At 38.0% G+C, this 27,908-nt stretch overlaps 2 protein-coding genes across 3 annotated transcripts in view; one reads left to right on the top strand and one right to left on the bottom strand.

Moving 5' to 3' along the window:
- LMBR1 (limb development membrane protein 1) overlaps positions 1-3,001 on the top strand; it is a 69,856-nt gene extending 66,855 nt beyond the window's left edge. Inside the window, exon 17 of the mRNA XM_070727946.1 lies at positions 1,084-3,001. Coding sequence (XP_070584047.1) covers positions 1,084-1,169 — 86 coding nt within the window. The 3' untranslated portion in view covers positions 1,170-3,001. The remainder of the gene's footprint in view (positions 1-1,083) is intronic.
- RNF32 (ring finger protein 32) lies at positions 2,728-27,442 on the bottom strand. Of its 2 annotated transcripts, none has more exons than XM_070727949.1 (9): positions 27,251-27,442; positions 24,845-24,945; positions 24,015-24,300; positions 20,237-20,379; positions 18,980-19,012; positions 14,987-15,111; positions 13,326-13,434; positions 9,152-9,319; positions 2,728-8,047 (listed from the first exon to the last, which is right to left on the bottom strand). In XM_070727949.1, the coding sequence occupies exons 2-9, from the start codon at positions 24,866-24,868 to the stop codon at positions 7,820-7,822; spliced, it is 1,116 nt and encodes a 371-aa protein (XP_070584050.1). In that variant the 5' UTR covers positions 24,869-24,945; positions 27,251-27,442; the 3' UTR covers positions 2,728-7,819. The 2 variants fall into 2 exon arrangements, with proteins under 2 accessions (XP_070584050.1, XP_070584048.1); XM_070727947.1 differs by having other exon boundaries at positions 27,143-27,270.
- Positions 27,443-27,908: the final 466 nt, after the last annotated feature.

Genomic DNA, 27,908 nt, shown 5'->3' with positions numbered 1-27,908 from the left:
TCACTTGATTCTTTTTAAAGCAAATACAGTGGTACCTCACTTACGAACTTAATTTGTTCCATGACCAGGTTCTTAAGTAAAAAAGTTTGTAACAAGAAGCAATTTTTCCCATAGGAATCAATGTAAAAGCAAATAATGCATGCGACTGGGGAAACCACAGGGACGGTGGAGGCCCTATTTCCTCCCAGGAGATTCCTAGACAGACCCCACGAAGGCTTCTCCCTGCCTTTTCCAGTTACAGTTTGGGAGGCTCGGGTTTGTAAGTGGAAAATGGCTCTTGAGAAGAGGCAAAAAATTCTTGAACACCCGGGTTTTATCTAGAAAAGTTCGTAAGTAGAGGCGTTTGTCGGTAGAGGTACCACTGTACTCACTAGTGCCATTCTCTCACCTCATTTCCTCTCCACGCCATAATCCATTCTGTCCACTTAAGAAAACAATCTCTTTCCAATCCCAGAGGGAAAGGCAGTTTCTAGTTTATTTAGGCAGTTATAGATTATTTCAAAACATATCTCCGGTTTTTCTACCAGTACTATTCACCATCATGCTATCACCAGTCTATGGATTTCATGCACTCTTTCAGATACATTTTAGCTCTCTCATTTATAATTAACAGAGAAACATTAACCGAGTGTTAGCATTAACAAAACGAACAGAAATTTGGAAGGGTCTTGGAAATCTTCTACTCCATCCCCCTTCTTCAAACAGGAAACCCTATAAATCTTACATCTCCTTCCCTGCATATATTTTAAATTCAAGTTAATTGTGATAATTCATATTATACTTCCTTGCCTGTATGTATATATTATCTCTTCAACAGAAGAGCAGAGAAACAAACAAACACACACACACAACACCACTATAGTTCCTGGACGGACCTATTGATGTTGACTGCCTCTAGTCAATTTAGGCTTTCACCAAATGCTTTTTAATATGAGAGGGAATTAACCATCTTAATTGTGCCTGTACCATGTGCAGAAATTTTACTCTTGATAAGGATTGTACTATGTTCAAGTTATTACTTTGGTTTTATAATGGGCAGTGCCAGTTAGGAATGAAACATAAACTCTATTCTTTATTTTGTAGGTTTAGATAAACTGCATCTCTCGCACAACGCAAGAGACTCCGAGACAACAAAGCCTTCTGTAAATGGGCATCAGAAAACACTGTGAATCAGTTGGTAGCAATGAGTCTTTCAGCTTCCTGACATTCCTCTTACTGTACTTGTTTTCTACTGCTCTTACTTGTTTATACCTTGGATTGAGGTCGATGCAGAAGAAATCTGATTGCATTGGACCATACACTTTTTGCTTGGATCGATCTACTTTAATTTTTCTGTCAACTGGAGATGTCTCTTGAACATTCCTCTTTGAACAGACCTTCATACTGATTTCTGAATCCAAGGACAAGAATTTTCTGCATGTAAATATATTATTAAAGAGGAATTTTGGAGATGAACTTCCTATCTGAAAATGGCAAACCTCTGCTCAAAATGATGATTTCTCCTGTAAGATGCATTTTGAAAACCTATGAAAACCAGTTTGCACTATGATTGTATCTAAGATAACAGGAGTTTTTAGTTCTAAATGATAAACTGCCCCATTTCTGCTAGGGAAAATTTCCTTTGCAAGCCCTGATTATGCAATAACATAATCTTGTAACTAAAATGCTAAGTCTGAGCCTGGGAATCAGTAATTGTACATTTCTGATCATTGTATGTATAATCATGCCTAAAAACATGATTGTCATACTTGGTTTAAACAATACAAACAAAAATGTGTGTAAAATGTACATATGTATAAACTCTGAGAAGAAAACAATTGCACCCAATTTTCACAAAGTTGTCTTTAAATGATGCCAATTCCTGTGACTGATAAGTGTACTTTATTTTGCTGAACAAGATATTTTTTTCATCAGTTCTTTTCAGGGTGGATTTGATTTAAATCAAGTCTATTTAAATCACAATTTAAATCACTAATAAAAAGGCTTGATTAAAATCAACTCAATTTAAATCATATTTTAAAAGAGCAGCTATCATCTCTATCTTGCAGCAACTCCTCTGACCTGCTGTTGACTCACCCGCAGTCCCAATATTGCATAGCCTCATTCTACATAATTCAAATCCATTTTATTATGAATAAACTAAATTATTAATGTATCTTAAATAGAAAACTATCTTTAGATAATTTTTACTCCAAATGTAGTTTATTAAAATAAATTTGATAAAAATAAAAAAAATCTGATTTAAAATTTAAAAATCCAATTTTTAAATTATTTTTTAAAAAAATATTTTTATCCACCCTGGTTCTTTTAGTTGTACATTTACTTTTTTATGAACACAGAATTGACCTAGCATTTTGGTTAGTATATAATATGAAAACTTAATATTCTTGTTCAGGATTTTAGATATAGTAGACATAGCATTAAATTAGATATTGCTACAATGTTGAACTTTACAAAATCCTGTAAAGTTGTAAAAAAAGGCAGAAGGAAGTTAAACTGTACTTTACTAATGTACTGTGAGTAGAGGCAGGCAGATGGTAAAGACCACTGTGATGACTTGGTCCAATGGAGTTGATCCTATTCTCTGTATAATCATTTGATCAAGGACAGTCTATTGGGACGTTGTAATTTCTCTTTGTGAAAAATCTGTTGCTGTTAATCTGTTACTGTTAATCTCTGTAAATCTCTGTAAACCCAAAACCTCAAAATAGTTTCAAACACATTGCACAATGTCCAGATATTTAATTCAGGTGTTTTGGATTACAATGTTGCTAATTTCATAGGATTCATAAACATGTTTTCTATTAATTCCATTGATTTACCAGTATGGAGTTCTTGGACATCAAAAACCTGTTTCTTAACTTTTATACTGTTTCTTCTATTAATGAATTTTACATTATTTGGAAGATAAAAATCGTAGCAAATATATAATAGGAATTTTTCTAGCATAACTAATAGAAGTGTGAAATAAAGTATTCAAAAGGAAGATTCTAAGAATTTGGAATGAACTGCATTGGTGGGTTATTCGCTACAGTGAAAGCTGCAACAAAATTAGCTAATTGAAATGATTTCATATATTGAACTATCACAAGTTGAAATGATAATAATCACTTTTAGGTCAGTTTGCCTCCTTTTTTATGTTAATATAATACAAATATATTGTTAAATATGAGGAGCTAGTGTTATAAGTTAATATTTTATCTAAGTAAGCTGAACTCTTTGAAATCTTGGCTTTAGGCAACATTTAGAAAAAATATACTCAATTTAGTATGGGTGTGATTTAGGATCTTGTTTCCTGGTGGGGAACACAGTTGAAACTATGCAAGCTTTGAATTTTCAGCAAGTTCTTAGACTAATTTTTAACAGCACATAAAGAACAATCGTAATTCTCAGTGGAAGAAGCATCTCCTATGGATACTGATTAAAGGGCCCATTGCTTTGAATACAAATCCCTATTCAAATAAGGACATGCTAGAAGGGAAATACTTCCTTAGTTATCCTAAATTAGTTTATATTAATAATACTTAAATTGAAAGAGGTTCTACTTAAAAAAATTACTTGAGAATTTAATCTACTTGGATGTTATCAGTTCAGTTTTTCAGCCCATGTATTGACATGTATTTGAATATTCTGCCTTTGCCTTAGAAGCATTTGACATCTTAATGTGGTCCTAGTGCCAGCATAACACCTGTTTCCTAGTTTAGAAAGATTGCATAGAATCTCATTTACGAAATGTTGTTCATCTTTAAGCCCTATACACAGATTAATGATAATGTTACTTTGAAAATGGATGTTAGATAAGTGGCATTAGAAAGACATATATCTATGAGCTCCCCTATTACTTGGCTTTATCTATGTGAAATGACCTATTGTAGATTACTGGAAATGACATTTTTACTTGCAACTAACTATGTTTTCAAAAAACCCACTCAAGTATTTTATAGTCAGAAAATACATTATTTTGGTTCATAATTCATTGAATAATGCATTTCTAGCGGTTTGACTCTTACGAGTCAAGTAACCTGTACTTCTTGAGATATATAAAAGTATATCAAAATGCTTATCTTCAGGTATCAACCTTTGCCTCATTTATTATGAGGCTTAAGCACAAATATAGTTTCTTTAAATATACTAGGGTATCTATGAAAGCAGACCAAAGCCAAGTGTTTCAAGTAAGCCTTTGTTTGGCTTTCTCCATGATAGATTGAGAGTACAATACGACTTGAGCACATCTTTGCTATTTACTTTTTAAAGCTAAATTAAAGTGGACATGGGTTAATTCAGCAGTGGTTAGGACATTTGGTTTAATTGGATGTAATGTGGTTACCTTCACCGCTTTTTATTCACACTTTTATATATTTGCCTGTTTAGTGATGATTAAAGTATTTGAGAAGACTTTTCCCTGTGACTTGATTCTAAGGAGTTTTATTGAAAACAAGCTTTATAATTGCATATGGGGAGTATTAAGTTTGGAGTGTGCATCACTTAACAAAGCGTTAAGAACAAAGCTTCCATGTACCAATGCACAGATATTCTATTTATATCAAAACAGTATTTTTCTTTGCCAATTTAGAGTATTTGATAGCGTTCTTCAAAGAAACTTGAGTTACTGATTTTGTAAAAGATTATTTTTTTTGCCTACTCTAGGTACATTAACAATGTCCCTAAAATCTTAGCATTTTTAAACTCTTTTGTTTAAATTAGAGAGAGGTAATAATGTACAGTCACAGCATCATATACATCTCTACCTAATTTTCCAAGTTTAATAAAAAACATTTTTCTAAAATCATCCTGGGCCTCAGGTAACAGTAATCTATCTCCTTTTGCTGACACAGAAGAATGTGGGGTGGGGAGGAGATACAAGAGTGTGCGGAAAAGCAGATACCAAAGAGAGAAATAGAGAAATAGGCTGGGAGAAATAGACAATCCCATTCAGCTTTGGCTTCTTTCACCAGTGGCATGCAGCTTCTAACAGATTATCCTCAAACCCTTGATCAAAGAAAGCATATTGCCTATCTCAGGTATAAATGGACTGAACAAAACCCATGTGAAAATGGGAGTCCTCTTTGTTATTGAGACATTTTGTGAGGAGAGTTCTTCAGCTGAACTAATGCAATTCTTGCCTTAGCCCGAACAAGTATTAGGATTATAGAATCTTGCAAGTATTGTGTGTGTATGTGTATATATATATATAAAAGCTGAGCTCCAGGCAAAGCACCTCCACCCCGAATAAGTTAGTGGTTTCTCCAGTTAATTAAGCCTACCCAATCTTGAAATATGATCTCACTGTTCTCCCAGAAAGGTCTACAATAACTCTCACAAAAGTTTCCTGATGTCCGGGATCCTATTTTTCACTCCCAAAATCAACGCCCATTACCAGATGTGTTTTTCAGTTGTTGCATTGAATTAAGAGGAGCATCTATTTCCACTTCCTAAAACAATGCATTAAAACAGTGAAACAGTCAAGTGAAACTTTATGGAAAAATCTCATCTCTGGCTCGTAGAGACACATGCTCCATCCTGGGAGGAGCCAGCAGTCCTGTCAGCTTTGAAGACTGAGTCCATTTGAATTAATTAGGACCAGTCTCTATCCCAGTCTTGACTTGGTCCTCAGTGAGGCAAGACATGGCACAAGAAAAACCCATCCTGACCATTGGAATCCTGTCCACCCCAATTGCAAACAGCAAGTTCTCATGGCTCCATTATAAGTCTGATAAGTAAATTGAACAGCACAGTGGCATAGACCATAAGTCTATCAGCCCAGTCTACTGTGTGTGGGGGGAGGAGGGATCTAGGGCTGAGATCCCCCTATAATTTGGAGGCCAGTTTCTGGCTATTGGACTACATCTTCCCAGCCATCCCTGGAAGCCCTGATTCTATCAGCAGAACGTGTAGCTTGTAGGGTTACTGCTTTTGTCTCTCTCATCATCAAATCTTGCTCTGGCGAGGCATGCCTACACAATTGGCTCAAACTACTTGCCAGAACCTTGCCAACCATCATTTGAGTTTGCTCTGATAATAAACCCCAGCTCGAAATCTTGGTTCCAGCAATATCACTTAGTCCCAGGCCTCCTTCACAGCACCATTGGAGCTTGCTCTGGTGCAAGGCCCAGTGGCTACAGTAATCTACTCAACGATCCACTCTGGGTGGGAAACAGCCACAGAGCTCATAAATAGTGCACCATCTGAAATTGCTCTGGCATGAAGTGGGCCGTCACTTTTGCAATAGCATTGGAGAGAACGATCACTTGTGCAGGCTGCAGCTAATAAATGCCACTAGTCTAAAGATCTTTAGCAGCTAGCTTGCCTCAGGCATGAGTCACTTTAAAATGTCTGAAGCTACTCCTCAAGCCGAGCAACAGGGAGGCCAAAAATCAGACAGGCACATCTAATACAATCAGATGATGGATCAGAGGAACAAAAGCCAATGCATATTTCATCTCTTTCAAGACTTAGAAGGATTACATCTCATAATATGCACAGTGCTGTGACCATAGCTGCATGGGCAACTCAAGCTTCCTAGGAAGACCACCTGGTCCTCACCATCACAATTTATAAGGCACTACAATATTGATAAATATGTGTCGGGTGACGCTGCATTTGGCAGAAGGGTATTACAGAGTGTGATTCAGGAAACAAGGTAATTTCAAGGGGCTTTCCTCCCAATGGGATGAATGGCTTTGGTATGTCCCATACTGACGGCTGGCTCCTCCCAAGATGGAGAAGGGACGTTGATCTGATTTGATATGCCGCTTCTCATCTGGAGGAGCCAGCAGTCAGTTCCTGATTAAGGAAAGATTATGGAAGCATCAAGCTTGAGGTCAAACTAACATCACTACACAATGAGACATTATATATTCCTACTGAACTGAAGTAATTGAATGTGTCAAGACACAGTTGGAACAGCAGTACGGAAGCAGAAAATATTGAATTATTATTACCTTGTGCTATGCTGAGTCTAGTCTTCGGATTTGTCAAACTGGGATAGTAGGCAGATGCTGACAATTACAAAGACTCGGTCCTCAATAGTGATAGGACAAGGACAACCCATACTGACTGCTGTCTTCTCCGGATGAGAAGCGGTGTATCAGGTAGGACCAATGCCACTTTTCTCCCTTTCTAACAATCCACTGGAACCTGTGGGACCTCATGTTCATACAAACATTCATTGGAAGTGAAACAGAAGAGAACTGGAATGGATGGGCTTCAAACATTTTTAACAAGGGGTTCTCTGCCTGCTTGCTGTGTGGTTATGGCCATGGTGGGCGTGACCTAATTGGCCTCCTGCACCATATCGGGGGTGGGGAGTGGGGGTTGTCCTCCCCGGGCTCCAGAGGCTTTTCTCAAGCCTCTAGGAGGGTAAAAACGGCCTCCCCAGGCTCTAAAGGTCCTCTTGAGGCCAGAAATGTGCCTGTTTTCAGCCTTCCCAAACTTCCAGTAGGCCCTTTTCCACCCTCCCGAACCTCCATTCGCATCCAAAATGGGTCGTGTAGGGAGTCCTGGGAGAGGAGGGGTGGGGGGCAGTGCCAGCCAGGCGGGGTGGGGTGGGGTTGGGGGCTCTCTGAATTGCACAGAATCTTAGTTGGAGGTTCTCCTGAATCTCTTCAAATCTCCAGCTGCCCACCCCTGAACTGGAATCCCACTTGAATGGCTGGAATATCTCTAGGGAAAGTATTTCCTAGTTTTTCACATACGTGCACCCAGAAAAAATAATTGTGTACTCCCTCTTGTTGAAATGCAATTAAAACATGTTTAGATAAATTATTTCTAGTAGGGTCTCCTAAGATATATTCATAATTTTATGGTAAACTGTTAAAGGTTAGCTGAGAATTTTCTTCTGATAATAGGAACGGCATAAAGGACAGATATGTCTTTCTCGTAAGGAAAATTCTTCAAATGCTTGAAGACAAGTACTATGGAACATGTGAGAACAGGAGAGCAGTGCTGTCTGACGGGGACATGACTGATAGCCATCTGGGCAAAGTCCATCTTGAAGCTGAAGTGGCATGATGCAAATAGGACAATCAGCAATATCTTGTCGGAAAGCCTAAAACAAAAATAGTTGGGAAGGTCAGAGAATGCAGTGCATGCGAAGCACCAAAGCTGCTTCTATGAATTTATTTTGTCTTTTATATTTTGAGATGATTGACTCTGGTTACAGTAATTCAAATGCCTCATTTATTCAAAAATTTTAAAAAAATACAAATACAATTTTACAGTTTACAGCAGGGATGTTAAACTAAAGGCCCAGGAGCTGGAGGTAGCCTGGGAGATGCTTAGATCTGGCCTGTAGGCTGCCCTGGAAACAGCCAAGGACTGGCCTGCAGTGCTTCTGCCAGTGAAAATGAAGCTGGGGATGACTGCAGTCAGCCCCCCCAAGCTCAATTTTAGCTGGCAGAAGTTTTCAGAAAGCCATTACAGCCAAAAATGGAGCTCTTAGAGCCACCACAGTTGCCCCCGACATGAGTGATGTCAAACTGGCTACACTCCAAGATCAAACACAACCCTGATGCAGCTGTCAATGAAATCGAGTTTGACACCCCTGGTTTACAGTTTTAATTCTTGGCCATTAATGTACTAAAGCTGAATAGCAAAGAAAATATAGCAAAGTAAGGTAAAATTTCACCTGTGCTACTAAACTAAATTGGGATATATGGGAAGAATCAACAACTGTGTTTGTTAAGCAACCAGCATTATATACAAATGTGATTTAATGGAAGGAGTGGTAGACTTGAATCAGAAACACAGCATTAATCTGACTCTAGATTCAGATAGATTGGTGGGTCCTCAGACCACAGAATTGTTGTAAGAGCAAATTGGGCCCATACCATGTATACTTGCTTACTATAATGCTGATTCAGCAATAGTTCAAAGTTAGCATGATGCCAGTCTTACAACCAGTCCTGGAATTTGGGAGCTTGGCAACAGCTGCAGATTTACATTGGTTGCAGCCTCCCATGGATCATGGTTTACAACCTCCAAAGCCCCTTCCATCAAACAAAACCAGTCCACTGCCAGTACCAAAGCTGGCAGAAAGTTGCAAGTTGTAGTCACATGACATTGTACTTGACAACCACGGCTAGATGTGACCACATAACATTTTACTTGCTGCTCTCTGAGAGCTTGGTTATTTGCTTACTAGGAAACCAACCTGAATTTGAATTTTTTCCCATTCAACTTCATGTATCTCTGGCCCCAATTTTTCCTCTAGTTGCTGAAATACTTCGTGGCTTGCAGCTACAGTGGAATCGATCTCACAGAAGAATTCATCAATACAAGTATCATAAGATTTCAATAACCGCTGGCAAATCTCAGTCAGCTGAAGATGGGACAAACATTTTTACTATTAATGAATTTAAAAAGAAGAGAGAGTGGTCCATGTAGCATTTTACCAAAATATATCACTTTTGTAGGATTTCAAAGAATTTTTTGTGGCTCAAGTGAAACAAATCTAATAAGAATCCTATCTTTTTTTGTGTGTGTACTTTTTCATATATGTGGGGTGGATGTGTGCATGTGGGAATGTGTCAACAAGCAAAATCTGCTTGCCGAAGCCAAACTCCAGAAATTATTTATTGCATCTGCTGTTAGAGAATGTAAAGCAAGGCTCTGGAAAACTATACTGATTGCTTTCATTTCTGTATCAAACCCAGGGGAACAATAGGAAACAAGGAAACAAATAACCCTTTTCAAAGTTTTAAATTAAGTATTGAATTAAATTGTATTAATAGCTTAACAACTGGAGCTCTGCAACAGATTATAATTCAGACTTTTTACTCTAAATATCCCTCTCATTTGCTGAGAACGCATTTAAGGTACTTGATACAGGCTGCTTCAATGTTCATTTCTCCATTTTATTCTTTCCTCTAAGTATATTTAGGCTTTTTGAACTCGCTCACTATTTCTTTGGCCTGCATGAAGTCCTCGAGTTAGGACTACAATTGATCTCGAAATTTCTGTTGCTAAGTGTTCTGTCTGGGTGCCCCCAGACTTCAACACCAACTGGAAAAAGCAGCCAGACACGCTGGTAAAAGCAAAAGCACTTTATAGTTTAAAAAATAAACACAGAGAAAAACCTGTTCTTCCCAACAGGCAGGCTATGAGACTTCACAGCAGAGTCCTGATGGCCAGACAATACAGCAGACTTCTTGCTGGCACACCCACCACTGTAGAGAATAAGACCCACACCTTTTCCCCCCAAGGTTTCAGTATTCAAAGTCACAAACCAGAATTCCAAGACGCCAAAGATCACAGCCAGGTCCCAGGACTCCCAAAGATAATACTCCACAAGCCAGGAAGGGTGGGTCTGCCTTTTCAGCCTTTCCAGAGAGCACCACACCCAAACCCAGCTGTTGCCTCTTTAGTACTGAAAGTACCTGGCTAATTGTCCCCTTCGTTGTGTTGCTCTTCTCTGCCGGAGATCAATTATTGCTTGTGCATTTTCATCTAAGGAATCCAGGCTGCTTGCTGGGGAGAGCTTCCTCTCGGGGGACTCTGGCTGTCCTCCCTCTCCCTCAGCCTGAGATTCCTCCTCCCCGTCTGCCTGAACCTCCTGTTCCTCCTCCTCCCCCTCTGAGCAGGAAGCCGGCAGAGGATCAGCCGTTCCCTGAGGGGCCTCAGACGGAATCACAACACTAAGTGAGATATTTGTTAAGTGAGTTTTGTCCCACTTTATGACCTTTCTTGTCATAGTTATTAAGTGAATCAGTATAGCTGCTAAATTAGTAACATGGATTGTTAAATTAATCTGGTTTACCCATTGACTTTGCTTATCAGGTGGTTACAAAAGATGATTAATTACATGACCCCAGGACACCACAACCATCATAAATATGAGACAGTTGCCAAGCATCTGAAATTTGATAATGTGACCATGAGGATATTGCAATGGTCGTAAGTGTGAAAACAGTCCAAGTCACTTTTTTTAGTGCCATTGTAGCTTAAACTGCTGTAAATTGAGGACAATCTGTTCCCATTCTACATTTGGATTTTGAGAGTTTTTGCTTGATTTGCTTGATTCTGTTATCTATATTGATTCTACAGCAGATCTCATGTTGGGATAGTTTTAAAAATTATCAGCAATAATAATGTAAACATCTAACCAAAGGATAGTTTCAGATTCCTTCACAAATGAGAATAAAACGAACATAATTAATGGAAGTCACTAAAACCTTTTGTCCTGATTTTGGTGGCTCCACTCTGAGAATTAAACCTAATTCAATCAGATATAATATACATTTTCTTCATTTTGGGTATTTATGGAATCCTCTCTTTTATTTCTGGTTATTCCATTGCATATTTCTTCCCTGTCTCTTGTCAATTTCTCCCTGCAAGCTAGTTCACATGAAGGCAGATGTTTTGTGAGATTATTTCAAAATGAACTTTCTAGGGTTGAATTCGAAGTATATTTTCAATATTTGGAAATATTGTGCTTTTCATGGGTCTCCTGCATATTTTCTGTACTGGATTAGCACAGAAGTACTGAATTGGGATTAAAATAAATAGATTGTTTTGGATTCCTAAATATCTTGCATGAGCACAAAGATACCGTGTTTCCCCGAAAGTAAGACAGTGTCTTACTTTCTTTTTACCCCTAAAAGCCCCACTACGTCTTACTTTCGGGGTATGTCTTACATTGGAAAAAAATTGAAAGGGTCGCGTTCCCGAAGGCATCTCCCCAGAGTCCAGAAGGGCAGCCGTGGGACAGGAGCCTCGTGAGCCCTTTTCCAAAAGACATTAAAGGCATTTATTTTCTCTTTTAAAAAATTAACAAGTGTAAAGAGAATTTGCAATTTTAAAAAGGAGAAATTTTACTTTCCATGAAAATGTCTATTCTGAAATGATTCCCTATCCAAATTTAGTGCTTTCCTTTGTCACCTCTGTGCTTTTCAATATAAACCATATGGCAGTGGAGGCATTCTAAATATTTTTAGCTATATGTAAAGCACCATCAGTCACAGGTTTTAGGTGACGCCCAAGAACATGATTAAATAAAGATGCACACAAAAGCATCAAAATGAACTTTGTCTGCCAAGGGGAGCTGTTTTAAAGCAATCCATCTTGATGTCAGCAAATTGCTTACTAATGTGTTGACTTAAAAGTAAAATGAAAAGCCTGGAATTTACAGCGTATCAATGAATCAGTTGATAAGCTTTTACTAGTTTAATATCCTCTTAGCTTGCTGCCTGGAGCCACATCAAGTTAGCAACAGAATGTTTGCCATCTCTATGTGATAAAGGAAGTCAAATGGCTAAACAAACTCCTAGACCATTATGTTGTTTGGTGAGATTTAAATTAAAAACTTTGGGTAAGAGTCACATGGTGAGGAAAGAGTGAGCAGTGCCATTTTATAAATAATATACCTTGTTTCAAGCAACAATAGCTGCCTTTTTTAGCTACAGTGAAGATAATGGAATGCATTTGAAAAGATTTAATTATAGCAATAAATTTTTGGGCTCAATTAGATGACATATACAAGCACTGTTTATAGCTAACAATCAAAGAGGTTCCTTATCTAACCCCGGGAAATTCAGCAGCATTTCATTCTCTGTGGACGTTAGCGTTAAAAATTAGCATGGATTGCTTAGAATAACTTTTCCTATTTCCTTTGATCTAAATTAGCAAGAGTTCTAATTGATTTATGTAATAAAACAATTTAGTGATTCAACAATGATAACTCACAGGACCTAACTTAGGAATTTATCTGTCCCAAAACTTGACCCTTGCTATATATGTTCTTATCAATGCTTTAAAAAGAAAAAGTAGAGGCAACCCTGAGTACTTTGTGCTGCCTTTTGAGAAAATAAACCTAGATTTCAGAAAACATTGCTTGGAGAAGGTTCTTTAGGTAGTGATATAAGTTACTGAAAATTGTAAATTACATTTTCAGTGTGGTAACTTTGAACAGTCAATACATAAATGGTTGTAAGTTGTGAACTATTTTCCTTGTTATTTTCAAAACTCTAAAACAGAGGTCTCCAAATTTGGCAACTTTAAGACTTGTGGACTTCAACTTCCAGAATTAAAGTTGCCGAGGTTGGAGACCCCTGCTCTAAAAGCTTAGTAGATCCTGACATTTTAGTCTAACCAGGGGGGTGGAGGAAGAAGCAAATTCATCTTTCTTCTGGAGACATCTTCAACCATACTATTCGTAGAACTACCATTTTGGGGTAGATCACTGCCAAACTGAAACATGCATGCATAAATATTTGGATTCAGATATGAACAAAGTCACGGCATTTTGTTCTGATTGTGGATTTGATTAGTACTGAATTTGTTTTGACTTTTAGCATTGTAATATATTTTGAAATGTAAAAATTTCCTACCTTTTTTTCGAAGAATTTTTTTCTTAATTTCACATCTTTGGGGGGTACTGTTTTTCTCAGATTTTTATACCATTTTCTAACAATATGTCCCCTCCAAAAAGCTTGAATTCTGCGCATAAAAAAGGTCTTTGAATATAACATAGTAACATAACAACACACAGTAACATAAGATAACAAAATGTAACGTAACATTCTTTCTTACCACAGTTCAAAGAGGTTCCGTTTTTTTCTACCGCCAGTTTCCTTAGGGACGTGCTAGGTGGGCAATTGTATGTTGTACGCCCCATGCACACATGCACAGTACTAAAAAAAGCTGGGCATGTGCAGAAGCAAAAAAACCCAGGACAGCACATCTATGATGCCTCCAAGAGAACCGGCTCAGGGGTGTGACAGACCTGGGTCACTTCTGGTTATAGCGACCCAGGCACCCAAGTTACTAACAATTCTATAGAACTGGTCCGAACCAGTAGGAACCCACCTCTGCCATATTTGATATGTGAATCAATGAAATTATTAAGTTAGTCACATGGTTAAGTGAATCTGGCTTTCCCATTTGCATGTAGAAGTACAGTTGTAAAAGATGATCATGTGACTCTGGGACACTGACACTGATACAGTACATGCCAGTTGCCAAGTGTCTGAATTTTGACCACATGACCATGAGAATCTGCAATGGTCATAAGTCACATTTCATAAATATGAAAATGGTCATAAGTCCCTTTTTTAGGATCATAGCTTTGAAAGGTAACTAAATGAATCATTGTAAGTCAAGGACAAGAACAAAAATGGCCCCAAAAAATATCAGATGGCCAATGCACACATGCTCGCTGGAGCTGACATAGGGCAATGCCTCGCATGCCCTCAGGTATGGCTCCATGTGCCACTTGTGGCACACATGCCATAGGTTCACCATTACTGATATAGGGTTTCCTGCCCAAGCAGGAGGTTGGACTAGAGGACCTCCAAGGTCCCCTCCAACTCTGTTATTTTGTTAAATGACAGGAGTTTTGACTTGGCAGAATGAGACCTTGCATTTCTTTGCCTCATTGGAAAAAATGATATAGTGATGTGCTGTTTATTTTGTGATATCACAGGATCGGGAGCAGTTAAGCACTGCTAATAGAGCAAAGCTTCATAATCCACATACAGCTTGTAAATATAAAGAGGGAAAACATAATTCCCAACAATTAAATGATTTGAGTCCTGGGAAACATATTTTCTCCTTTACTCACCTCACTCCTATTTAACCAAATGCATGAACCACATGGAGTATATCTAACAAAACATTATATATGAGGCCAAAACATAATCTTAATCTCCAGTTTAGATGACATGAACATTTGCATTAAAGTATTACATTATGATATTCAAATTATTGGATGTACTGATGAGGTTTTTAAAAAAAGCTTTAAAACCTATAAGTCACTGACATTGCTCCATCAGTATACAGTACTTTGTGTTCTATATTTACAACAGCACGAAGCTTATAACTTCAGCCTGATGATGGTGAATGTAATTTCACCGAAACATCGCATAGACACTCAAAATATTACACGGGGCAAAACCCGAACTCAGAACAATCTACGTACATTGTATTCATGCAAACATTTCAACAAATCCTTTTTAGAGAATGAACTTTGGTATTTGCCAGTCATTCTTACCTTGTAGCACATTTTATTTTAAAAAGGCGGGCTCCATCGTGAATTACTCGTGTTTGATACTGGGTCTTTCTGCACATGGGACAGCTCTTTTTAGCTGCAAATCTTTCAAAAGATTTCAGGCATGCCTGGAAAAAAATAATATTGGTTCCAACCATTCTTCCTTCAACAAATAAGCTTTCGGGGATGCTGACTTTCCAGCAAGACCTGGAACCTGCCCACACTGCCCAAAGCACCAAAAACTCGTTCTATGATCGTGGGATTACTGTGTTTGATTAGCCAGTAAACTCACCTGAACTGAACCTCATAGAGAGTTGTGTCACCTGCAAAGTTATGGAATCAATCATAAACCAATCCATTAAACTCCACTTTGAAGCTAATAACCTACTTTCCAATAAAGAATTTGGTTTCAGAAAAAAATTATCCTGTAATCTACAACTCTTACACTGTAAAAACATTTGGACCACTCAATTTGACCAAGGTAATCCAATTGAGGCGATCTATATCGACTTTTGCAAAGCCTTTGACTCAGTTGTCCACAACAAACTTCTGAAACTCAAATCATACGGCATCTCTGGACTACTACACAATTGGTTAACAGCATTCCTATCTAACAGACAACAAGTGGTCAAAATAGGAAGTGCCACTTCTCTTCCTGCTCCTGTTAACAGTGGCGTCCCTCAAGGTAGTGTTTTAGGACCCACACTATTCATACTATACATAAATGATCTTTGCGATTGCATCACTAGCAATTGCATTCTCTTTGCAGACGATGTCAAACTATTTAATACCACCGACAATGCTGCTACCCTTCAAAAAGACCTTGACCATGTAGCAGAATGGTCTAAAACCTGGCAACTTCAAATCTCCACCACTAAATGCTCTGTCTTACGGATTGGTAAAAAGAATCAGAATACTAAATATAAACTTGGAGGAATTGAACTTATTGATAACTCTCAATCTGTCAAAGACCTTGAAGTACTCATATCCAATGACCTAAGTCCTAGAGCCCACTGCAACAACATTGCCAAAAAGGCTTTAAGAGTTGTTAACCTAATCCTTCGCAGTTTCTTCTCTGGTAATTTTGAACTGCTAACAAGAGCTTACAAAACCATTGTCAGACAATCCTAGAATACACTCACCTGTATGGAACCCACATTGCATATCTGATATCAACACAATTGAGAGTCCAGAAATATTTCACAAGAAGAGTCCTTCATTCCTCTTCTCACAACAAAACACCTTACTCCGCCAGACTTGAAATTCTTGGTTTAGGCAACTTACAACTCAGTTGTCTCTGTTCCGATTTGATTATAGTTCATAAAATCATATACCAAAATGTCCTACCTGTTAACGACTACTTCACCTTCAGCCGCAACAACACACAAGCACGATTTAAACTAAATGTCAACCGCTCCAAACTTGACTGCAAAAAATAGGTCTTCAGCAACAGAGTAATCAATGCCTGGAATGCACTACCTGATTCTGTGGTTTCTACTCCTAATCCCAAGACCTTTAGCCTTAGACTATCTACAATTGACCTCTCCCCCTTTCTAAGAGGTCTGTAAGGGGCGTGCATAAGCGCACCACTGTGCCTACCGTCCCTGTCCTATTGTCTTCTTTTGTTACTTTTTATCATTATTTATCTAATGTTTAATTTGTACAAATTATCACCCTATAATTGTTTGACAAAATAAATAAATAAAATAAATAAAATAAATAAAGAATCTATGGGGCATTGCCAAGAAAAAGATGAGAGACATGAGACTGAACGATGCAGAAAAGCTGAAGGCCTCTATTGAAGCATCCTGGTCTTCCATAATACCTCAGCAGTGCCACAGGCTGATAGCTTCCATGCCACGCTGCATTAGGGTGGTAATTGCTGAAAAGGGGCACAAACCAAGTACTGAGTATATATGCATGCTTATACTTTTCAGAGGTCCAATATTGTTCTATGTACAATCCTTGTTTTATTAAATGCATGTAATGTTCTAATTTTCTAAGATTATGGATTTGGGGTTTTAATGAGCCATACACCATAATCATCACAATTATGATAAATCATGGCTTGACCTATCTTGCCTTGCATGTAATGAGTCTCTCTCATATATTAAGTTTCAACTTTAAATTGCATTACTGAAATAAATGAACTTTTACATGATATCCTAATTTTTTGCATTTCACCTGTATAATCTGGCCTGAAACATGACTGAAAATGATCCATATAGTCCATATTCTCCAGAGCCCTTTGAAACTATTTACCAAATTTTTACAACAATCTTCCCTGAAAGTGAAAGGTTAGAGATTGGATAAAGGCAATCCAACATTGCTGAATCCAAATATGAGAATGACACAGGGATGGACCTGTGTTTCCTTCAAGACATTAGTAACCACTGCCTCCAACGAAGAGGCATTTACCACCTCATGGTTCCAATCATGTGCTACCTCACAGGAGGACTTGATAAATCAGGGAACATTTGAATCCAGAATACAGATGACAAAGCTTACCAATCTAAGGATCTCTCTACTTCTCTGTACTAACAAGTTAAGTTCTTTCCAGATAACCAGACAATGTTGTGGATTAGTCATTTTTATAATATCTGCCCAGCCACAGCAACTCAGAGTAGATTCAAGCAACTTTAGTATAATGGATGCCTAAATCAGATTGACTCTCTGGCCCTAGCATTGACTGACTGAAACAGCTAATGTCCTCTTGATGCCATTAAGTGCATTGTGTAAATGGAGCCTTGCAAGCTGCTTATTCTGATTCATTATAAAATTACAAATTTCGGTGCTAAGTCTGGATACAAAATGTCTAAGGAAATTCTCAGCCATCCAGGTCATGGTTGTCCCAAAGATGCTTTTTCAAGAAGCAACTGGCGTTTCTGGTTTTTATTTAAAGACATCAGAGCTGAAGAAACATATAGGACAGTGATGGCGAACCTTTATTGGTTCGTGTACCAAAATGGTGGTGGTGGTGCCGCCAGGCATGGGGGAATTGAGATCCTCTTTCCCCCTAGGCCTTTACAATTCTATGCATGGTATGTATGTATGTATGTTTGGTTTTTATATTAATTGATTTTTAATCATCAATACCAAATTACTATTGTACACTGTTTTATTGTCGCTGTTAGCCACCCCGAGTCTCTGGAGAGGGGCGGCATACAAATCCAATAAATAAATAAATAAAATAAATTTATGCCCACACCCATAATTCCATGCATCCCCCTGCACATGCACATGAAACCCTCTGCTCCCGGCACATGATGACATGCCCACTTCTCTCTCTACCCAGGCTTCAAAGCCTTTCTAGGAGCCCGGGGGAGGGCAAAAATGACCTTTCCCACCACCACCCCTGGAGGCCCTCCGGAGGGCAAGAATTTCAAGTTGGATCTGAGCTCGCCTGACCACCGATATGGCTCCGCGTGTCACTTGTGGCACGTGTGCCATAGGTTTGCCATCACGGTTTTAGGATAAGAAGCGAAACTTTTTCAAAGAAAAACAAGAAAGTCCAGTTGCCTCTTGACAGAACACCTTTGGGACATCTGGATATAAAAGCTTGGTGGCCATCATTGCAACTGAACCTTTTGGGAGCATATAATGGTTATTTCTACTTTTGCCCTTCCCTATGCAGGCCTGCATGTGAAACGATATGCTCCTACCCAAAAGATAAACTGCCAAACATCTCCAACAGTTCTAGGCCTCATCAATGTTACCAGCCAAAGAGTTGATTGACATATCAGGTAGTCTTTGTGATCTTTTTCTCTACAAACAAGCTTTGTAGGCTTGTTCCATATGCAATCATACTGTTTAAGGTAAAATATAGTCTCAAAGCAATATGTTGAAATTACATTTTTAATTACACAATTAAAGGCAACAGCAGATTTATTCTTACATGTAAAATTTCACATTGTAATTAGTTCTGTAATGTGCAACTTAGAAGACTGACTGGATACATATTTGCCATTAAATTGATAAAAGATACGGTTTACTTACTCTATGAAATACATGAGAACAAGAGAGCAACACCTGTTTAGAAAAAATAAAAGCATTTTGAGATTTCAATTTATCTAAGAATCCCCTATTCTTATTATGATTACCAAATGAATAATAAGTAGCAGCTTTCATTGCAAAAAGAACATATTAGTATTAATTACCCAAAGATTGTTAAAATGCTTTGGACAAAGACACAAGCTGGCACTCTAAAACCCAAGGACATAAAATGAATCATGGGCTCCTGAATACTAAGAATACCTGTGGTGAAATCCATTTTTTTTCTACCAGTTATGAGGGTGTGGCTTTGTGGGTGTGGCAGGGGATGGATACTGCAAAATTTCCATTCCCACCCCATTCTGGGGCCCGCCAGAGGTGGTATTTACCGATTCTCTGAACTACTCAAAATTTCTGCTACTGCTTCTCCGGAACCTACTGGATTTCACCTCTGCCTGAGACCATCTTCTTCCTAGAACAGATGGACCTTGAAGTCCTTGTCTCTGACAGTTACATAAAACAATCTTTAAAAAGTGGAAAGAAGGCTGCTGATCATTTGTTTTTTGGAGAAGAGAAATTCTATCATATACATGACCAAGGAAAGTCCAGTGTTCTCTGAACTTTAGCAACTCACATAACAAACTCCCTTCCCCTCAACTCCATATAACTAAAACACAAGTTAGTTTATTTCATTTCTTCCCAATGGTAATTTTTGTGTGTGTTTCACCAGATTCTAGGACTATGAGATGCTTTGGATTCAATCTGGAATTTTGTAAGGAAACTGTCTGGAAACAGCAGCAACTGCTTTAATGTCTTGCAGACAGGTGCTACATAGGTTTACTTATATACCTGAAAACATCTCATCAAATTTGAAAACTGCAGTGTTCCCAGTTCCATCAGATACACAGGAGGGTCCCCAACTTACATTTATAATTGAGTGCACAATTATGGCTGTAAATCATGATGGTAGTTAAGTGAGTCAACACATGACTGTAATTGAAATTACCTTTATTGCAGCAATTGAGTAGCGAGGTTATTAAATGAACACCACTGTACCATTGAGGAAACCAATTATTAATTATGAAGTTTCACCAGAAAGCAGAAGTAAATGCCAATTCCATTAAAAATGCTGTAGATGCATGACTGCAGAAGCTACCAAGATATGGTGAAATTATTGGCCATCTTGGAATTGTTTGTTAAGTAGCCAATCATAAGTTGAGCACTATCGCTATTCCATAATATAAAAGGAGGCAGATAAAATACCTGTGGTTGAAGGGCAAATTCTTCTTTGCATATAGCACAGGGTTGAATAGAATCTCCTTGCTTTATGGATCGTTGCTTCACATATTCCCAATCGCCTAGACTTAGTGGCATGGCAGGAAGCTCCACCAATCCAAACTTCTGAGCTGCAGGTAAAGTCCAGCAAATGAAACCAACTCTTAATTTATCTTCTGTACTGCAGTGCATATTTAATATTTCTACAGAAACATAAGCATTCTTTTGACTAGTAATGTTCTTCGGGGATAAACTTGAATTAATACTTTCTAGCTCATATTTCATTATAAATCTAAATGTCGTAAATTCAATGAAAGTAATTTAGTAACAATAATTTCATTAATTACAGATTTGGGGGATGGTTTATTATGGAAAGAATGAAACCTGATGGAAGTGGTTTTCGGAGCAATTATTTATTTATTTATTTATTTATTTTTCCTCGTAAATAATTGTCAACAATCACTTCTGACAGAAAAAGAACTAGCCATAACTAGAACATATACAAATGCCCAGAAATATCCATATTATAGTATATTAACATAGTCTCCTATTTCACCAGCAGTGAAATCCTCTGCATATCAGCTTAGAAAGATATTTTATAGTGTAAAATGGATATTCCCAGGTACAAATGCACCATGCGCTGCACAGAATTGGAACTAAATTTACTTAAGTTCCCCCCTTGTTCCAGTAAGCAGATGTGCCACATGTCAGAGGAATTTGACAGGTCTGTCACATTTTTCTCGGGCAACCAAGACTTCTTGATTCCACACTGGGGTTTCTATCCAAAAGAATGTTTGCAGGGCTGAGTGATAATGAGCAAAACCCAAAACAAACAAATTAAACAGGCCACCCTAATATCTTACTCCCTAGATTTCAAACCCTATTTTGTTACTCATTTTTTTAAATTTAACTACTTTAGCATGGAAATTAGTTCATACTATAATATTTTTAAGACAAATATTAATTTGGTCATTTTAAGTTTCCCCAGAAACCAAGAGTTTATCTATCTGAATAGATGCGATTTACATTTAAAATAATCACTCAATGACATGTAGATTTATTATAAAAATAGTTAAGCAAAACATTTTAAAAATATATTCATAAAACTTTTTTAAGATTGAGCAGATTTTAAAGGTTTTTAAATGTTCTGCAATGATATGGTCCGACAATGCAAAGCTGGGAAGTCTGTGAATATTTGAATGTGGTTGAAATATAACTCTCAGCAGCTCACTGTTTTTTCAGTGAATATCAAATATTCCAGTTTATAGATATAGGTGACCAGTTAAACTATCAAATTAACATACCAATGTGCATTAGCACACATATAGAGAAATATATCTTCTACATCTGTCTAGTTATTTATACGACTACAGAGCTGGGCTTTCAAATCTTGAAACAGACACACACTGCTTTTTAAAAGAAGAATGGATGGAGGTAAAACAGGAGGCAGAAGAAGATAATTTATTTATTTATTGGATTTATATGCTACCCAGATCACTTTCAAGCAACTCAGAGTCTTAAAATGTTATAAAGCAACAATATAAAACAATTAAATCATTTTAAACATTAAGCATTAAAATTAAGAGTTTAAAATTACAGGATAAAAAGGCACCATTATATAAATGGGCTAGAATTGGGATTCTAATTTATAACCCAGTCCAGAGTGGCATGCCCTCACCAGGGGCCCAGGCCAGGTGGCGGAGACAGGTTTTCAGGCCCCTCTGGAAGGCCAAGAGGATGGGGGCAGATGTCATCTCAAGGGGCATGTTGGTTCAAAGGGCAGGGGCCATGGCAGAAAAGGCTCATCTCCTGGACCTTGCCTGGTGAACCTAGCATGCCTCTTCTGTTGGAGTGACTAGCAGGCCAATCACATTGGGATGAGATGGCAGCTTGGTCATGCCATAAAGTGTTGCCTAACTCAATTCATTTCTTTTTGTGTTTGTTTGCCTTCAAATCAGGGATGGGTTGGGTTCACCCAGGTTTCAGGACATAGCTAATGTTATGGCCTGTTCAGAGAACCTCTAAATCCCACACCTGGCTGCCCCACCCACCTCTCCCACCTCCCTTCCACATAGCCTGTTTTGGATGCAAGGTAAGTGCTGGTCCTGCGCGGAGGCTCAGAGAGGAAGAAAAACGGGCCTCCTGGGAGCTCCGGAATGCCTCCGGAGCCTGGGGGAGACAGATTTTGCCTTGAGGAAACCCTCTGGAGGCTGGGGAAGGCAAAGATGCCCCCCATAGCACAGGAGGCTGACTAGCCATGCCTACCCAGCAACCAGGCAAAGAACCCATTGCTGAAATTTTTGAAGCCTACCCCTGCTTCAAATCAATCTTAATTCTTACATTAACAAGTTCCTGTACGTTTTTTTTAATGTTTTGCATAAATGATTTACCCTTGCCTTCTTCCAAGGCTGAGTGAGAGAGGGGTATTAACCCAAGGGGGGGGGGGGCTTAACCAGAAGGCTTTTTGCCTAAGAAGGATGGCAATACACCATCTTCTAGTTTCTATCCTGTGTCCCAACAATTACATCAAACTAGCGCCCAAGAGATCTTTACTAGTGATTTTAAAGGATGAAAACCCTTGTAAACAAAAATTAAAAAAGTGTAAAAGTAGCAGCTGGGTAGTTCTTCCTAGTTATTAGTCAGACCATGTAATGTTATTATCTCATGACAGTATAATATGTTGCCGCTGCACCTCCTGTTTCCCCAGGCAGGAAGCTTATGCATCCATCTCCTTTATTATAATAATATAATACTGTAAGTCTCTTGTTTCTTGATTTGAAGGTGGGTGTTTAGCTACAGGCATTATTCATGGATTTGCCCTCAAATCATTACAAAAACACAACTTGTAAATTTTTGAGCAAAGGGTAGTTAAAGGTGAAGGGTTTTTTTTTAAATAAAAAACTATGCCCAGCCTAGTAAATTATTTTCCCTTTTTTGTAAAAGCAACAGTTGCCCAAGTACTTATCCCAATTATAGTAGAAGGCAACTCTAGATGGTGCTAATGTAGTTTCACTTGGTGGTAGGTTTGCTTATTTCTGTATGAAGGCTTTCCTTCCTAATGGCAGAAATATTTGTGCTGGCACTACAGTAAAATCTTTTGCTATTGATCACAGTGAGAATCAATTTAACCTATACATCAAGAGGTATTGGAGCAAAGAAAATATTCATTCTCTAAGTAATTCTCCTTAACTTGGCAGCATTACCTTTTATTTAAGATAGATTCACTAGATTTGATAGTTTCAGGGTTTATCTAATGCAATATATTGCAATATAATGCAAAGAGAGAATGTGATATTAATGACATAGTCAGCAGCAATATCTGTAAGGTTAATGATATTAATGTTATTTTTTTTCTAATTATTTAAAATTAGTTAGTGATTCTTTACCCAATTCACACATGTACTCTCATCCAAAATAAGTTATACTGAGTTGTTTTAATATAATGCTCACAGACAGAAATAATCCAAAATGTTTAGGCAAAGAAGAAATACAGTAATTGTTTTTCCCTGTTGCTTGTAACTTTCAAAGAAATATTTATCTACTGCAAATGGAAGCTGAAAAGGAAAGCAAAGCAAACTGCTAGTAAGAACAAGCAACTCTTCAAACAAATTGTGATGCTATTGTACCATATGGAAAAAAGTATCTATTTATTATTATATAAATACTTATTTATTAAATTTATATGCCACCAAATCCTTTCATATCCAAGAGGCATTAATCATTTGTTAAAATCAAACAAGAACAGACCAGAAAATTAAGGTTTTACCTAAAGTCAGAGGCTGAGGACTTGGATCAAGAACATATTCTTTTTCTGGATCTTCGTTTTGTGGGTTATTTTGATTGTTTGGCTGTTTGTTTGGCTTTTTTAATCCAGTATCTATAACTGCTCTGATTTTCTCTTTGTTCACATGTCTGTATTTATTTATCTTACTCCATGTCTTTGACTTAAAAGGATCTACTAATGAAAGATTTTGCAGTTGAAGATCATGTAAAATATGATCTTGTAATGCCACAGCAGTAAGTACAACAGACTCTGGTTTGTAGGAACTCCCCTAAAATAAAGTTTCATAATTATTTTTATAAATTACTGTTATATATGAATGATATGTACAGCATATTAAACAACAAGGGAAATTCAGCCTTTAGCCAATGATTTTTTTAGCCTGACAGAACCTTTATGCTCATACAACTCCCATGTTTGAAGTCTTGCTAATATACAATTACCACAATATGAAACATAAGATTGATATTTGACACATCTCACTTCAACTTATATAAAGGCAAAAAGAAATCTTTGATTTATCATTTATATTAAATAAAATAGCAGCAATTTTAAACTTTTAATTACCGAACCCATAATTATTGTGTGCAATAAACTCATTATGAACTATAAAAGTTTGACATGCCTAAACATATTTTGTTTCAGTGTAATTAAAAATAAAACCTAAGGCTACTTCTCCCTTCCAAAGCAACTGCACATTAAAACAATTATAGCAGTAGATAATATTTTATATGCATTAAATCGGCCTATTTATAAAGCTTTTATTTTCAAAGCTTTTTCTTAGCATATGTTTTACAACGAAAAGATCCGTGCACCTTGAAATATTTCTTTTGCATCATGGAACAGGGGGATGTGATAATTTCTTTATCTTCAATATACAAAGAAATCCTGTATGCACTACCAAATTAGTACAATCCTAAAAAGAAGCAAACAAAAGAACACCAAATAAAAATACTGAATATTGTAAAGAGCATGGTAATTAAAATATATGGTTGGTGTTTGCAAATAGTTCTTGATTTACAGCCATAATTGAGCCCCAAACTTCTATTACTAAGCAAGGCAGTTGTTAAGTGAGTTTTGCCCCATTTTAAAACCTTTCTTTGCCACAGTTGTTAAGATATTCATATAGTACTGTAATTGAGTCTGCCTTTCTCCATTGACTTTGTTTGTTGAAAGCTGGCTGAGGTCACAAATGATCATATGACCCAGGATAGTACAACTATTATAAATACATACCAATTGCCAAAGGTTCAAATTTTGATCAAGTGACTATGGGGATGGTGCAATGAAAACCAGTCATGATTCACTTTTTTCAGTGCAGTTGTGAATTGAAATGGTCTCTAAACAAATGCTTGTAAGTCGAAGACTATCTGTACAGTTTTACATTAAATCTGGTAACATTCACCAAATAAATGGTTGCAAGTTGAGGACTACCTATATCTTATTCTTGGTGACCTATTATTGTAATGTAAAAGTTGTTGTGAGAGAGGAACAATTCTTAGTTCATACTTGCTATTGATTTGCCCCCCCTCCCAAAAGTACAGGTAGTCCTTGACTTACCACAGGTCATTTAGTGACCGTTCAAAGTCACAACATTGATTTAAAAAGTGATCATTTTTCACACTTATGATCATTGCAGCATTCCCATGGTCAAGTGATCAAAATTCAGATAATTAGCAACTGATTCACATTTATGACAGTTGCAGTGTCCTGGGGTTATATGATAACCTTTTGTGGCCTTCTGACAAACAAAGTCAATGGGGAAGCCAGGTTCGCTTGAGAAACATTTAACTAACTTAATAACCGTTTTGATTCACTTAACAACTGTGGTAAGAAAGGTTATAAAATGGGGGAGAACTCAGTTAACAAATGTCTCACTTAGCAACATAAATTTTGGGCTCCATCGTGGTCGTAAATCGGGGACTATCTGTATAAGGAAATAGTCTTTTCTTTATTAGAGATACTATGGTTTGTCACAGTCAGATAGATGTTTACACTAGATATGGTATTTTTTGTCTGCCTACAAAGTTTTTCCTAAGGGAATTCAAACATTGGGGATTGGAACTCCAACACCAACCATTGTTGGTGGAGGATTTGAAGAATGTGAGGGCACCCAGTTGCCCCCAATCTTTACTACCTTGGATATGAAAACTCCCCATTCCCATCCAAAGGGAGGGGTGGTGGTGGGATATGAAAACTCCCCCATCCCATTCATCATGCTGGCAACATGCTGGGACACTGTCCTCATCTACAACGATAATGGCACCCTATACTACGCGCTTTTCTAACATGCCCCTTTAAAGGTGTGTGGATTTCAACTCCCCAAAATTTCCCTGCTGAGGAATAATAATAATAAATAACAACAACAATAATAATTATTAATACTAATAATTAATAATTAATAATTATTAATAATAATGATAATAATGATAATGATAAATAATAATAATAATAATTATTATTATTGTGGGGGCAATAGCCTAGCTCTGTTAAAAAAGTGCTATTGTTAACATGTTGTAAGCCGCCCTGAGTCTAAGGAGAAGGGCGGCATAAAAATCAAATAAATAAATAAATAATAAATAATAATAACAACAATAACAACAACAACAACAACAACAACAATAATAATAATAATAATAATAATAATAATAATAATAATAATAATAATAAGAGTTGGAAGGGACCTTGGAGGTCTTCTAGTCCAACCCCCTGCTTTGGCAGGAAACCCTACACATCTGCTTAAAAACTCCCAGAGTTGGGGCATTCACAACTTCTGGAGTTTGCTATTCCACTGATTAATTGTTCTGACTGTCAGGAAATTTCTCCTTAGTACTAAGTTACTTCTCTCCTTGTTTAGTTTCCACCTATTGCTTCTTGTTCTTCCCTCAGGTGCTTTGGAGAATAGGCTGACTCCCTCTTCTTTGTGGCAGCCCCTGAGACGCTGAAACACTGCTATCCTGTCACTGCTATCAATTCTGGGAGTTGAAGTCCACACATCCCAAAATGGCCAATTTTGACCCCCCTCCCCATATGATAGGTATCCCTTGGACTTCGTTTTCTTCGCGCCCCCTCCCCACTTCCCCCCCCCGCCCCCCAAAGTAACTTGCCGCCACCTCAGGCGCTTTGGGAGCTAATATTATTCCGAAGGCGTCCTTTTCTCCCTTCAGGAACCAGTCACACTCGCTTCCCTTCGCTGCAGATAAACGTTTGCCTTCTTTCACCTTTTGCTGCTGCTGCTGCTGCTTGCCCAGCTCGTGCGCTCACCAGGTTGCTAAGCGACCAGATTCAAACTAGACCCGAAAGACCGGACGAATCTGTTTGAGCGGGGGCGCGCGCGCGTGGGAGAGAGAGAGAGAGAAGCACGCGCAGGCAACCGCCTGTCCTCACTGTCTCGCGTCCCCACTTCCCTGGAGAAGGGGGCCACTTGGACGGAGCCCACTTAGAGGCGTCGCGTACGAAGTCTTCCTCAGGGCAGCACCTGAGAGAATCCCAGGTAGAATTGTGCTGTCTCTCTGTAGCCACCTAGGGGTCGTCTGGGTGTTTGCAGCCCAGATTTGATAGCCGTTTGCAACTGAGGAGGGAATGATGCTGGGACAACTGGTGGGTGGATGGGTGGGTGAGCGTTGCTCCTTAGGCTTGGTGACTTTGAGACCTGGAATAAAGGTGAGTCTCACCTGAGATAAAGGTGAGTCTCTACGAGTGAGAGATCCTTTTCCATGGGAGACATTCCATGGGATGGAAGTCCCTACTTATTATAACTACTACTACTACTACCAACAACAACAACAGCAGCAACAACAACAACAGAGTTGGAAGGGACCCTAGAGATCTTCTAGTCCAACCCCCTGCTTAGGCAGAAAACCCTACACTCTTTCAGAC

The sequence above is a fragment of the Erythrolamprus reginae genome, chromosome Z, assembly GCF_031021105.1.
Source record: "Erythrolamprus reginae isolate rEryReg1 chromosome Z, rEryReg1.hap1, whole genome shotgun sequence".
NCBI classification, from domain to species: Eukaryota; Metazoa; Chordata; class Lepidosauria; order Squamata; family Dipsadidae; genus Erythrolamprus; species Erythrolamprus reginae.
This window is presented reverse-complemented; position numbering and strand designations above follow the sequence as displayed.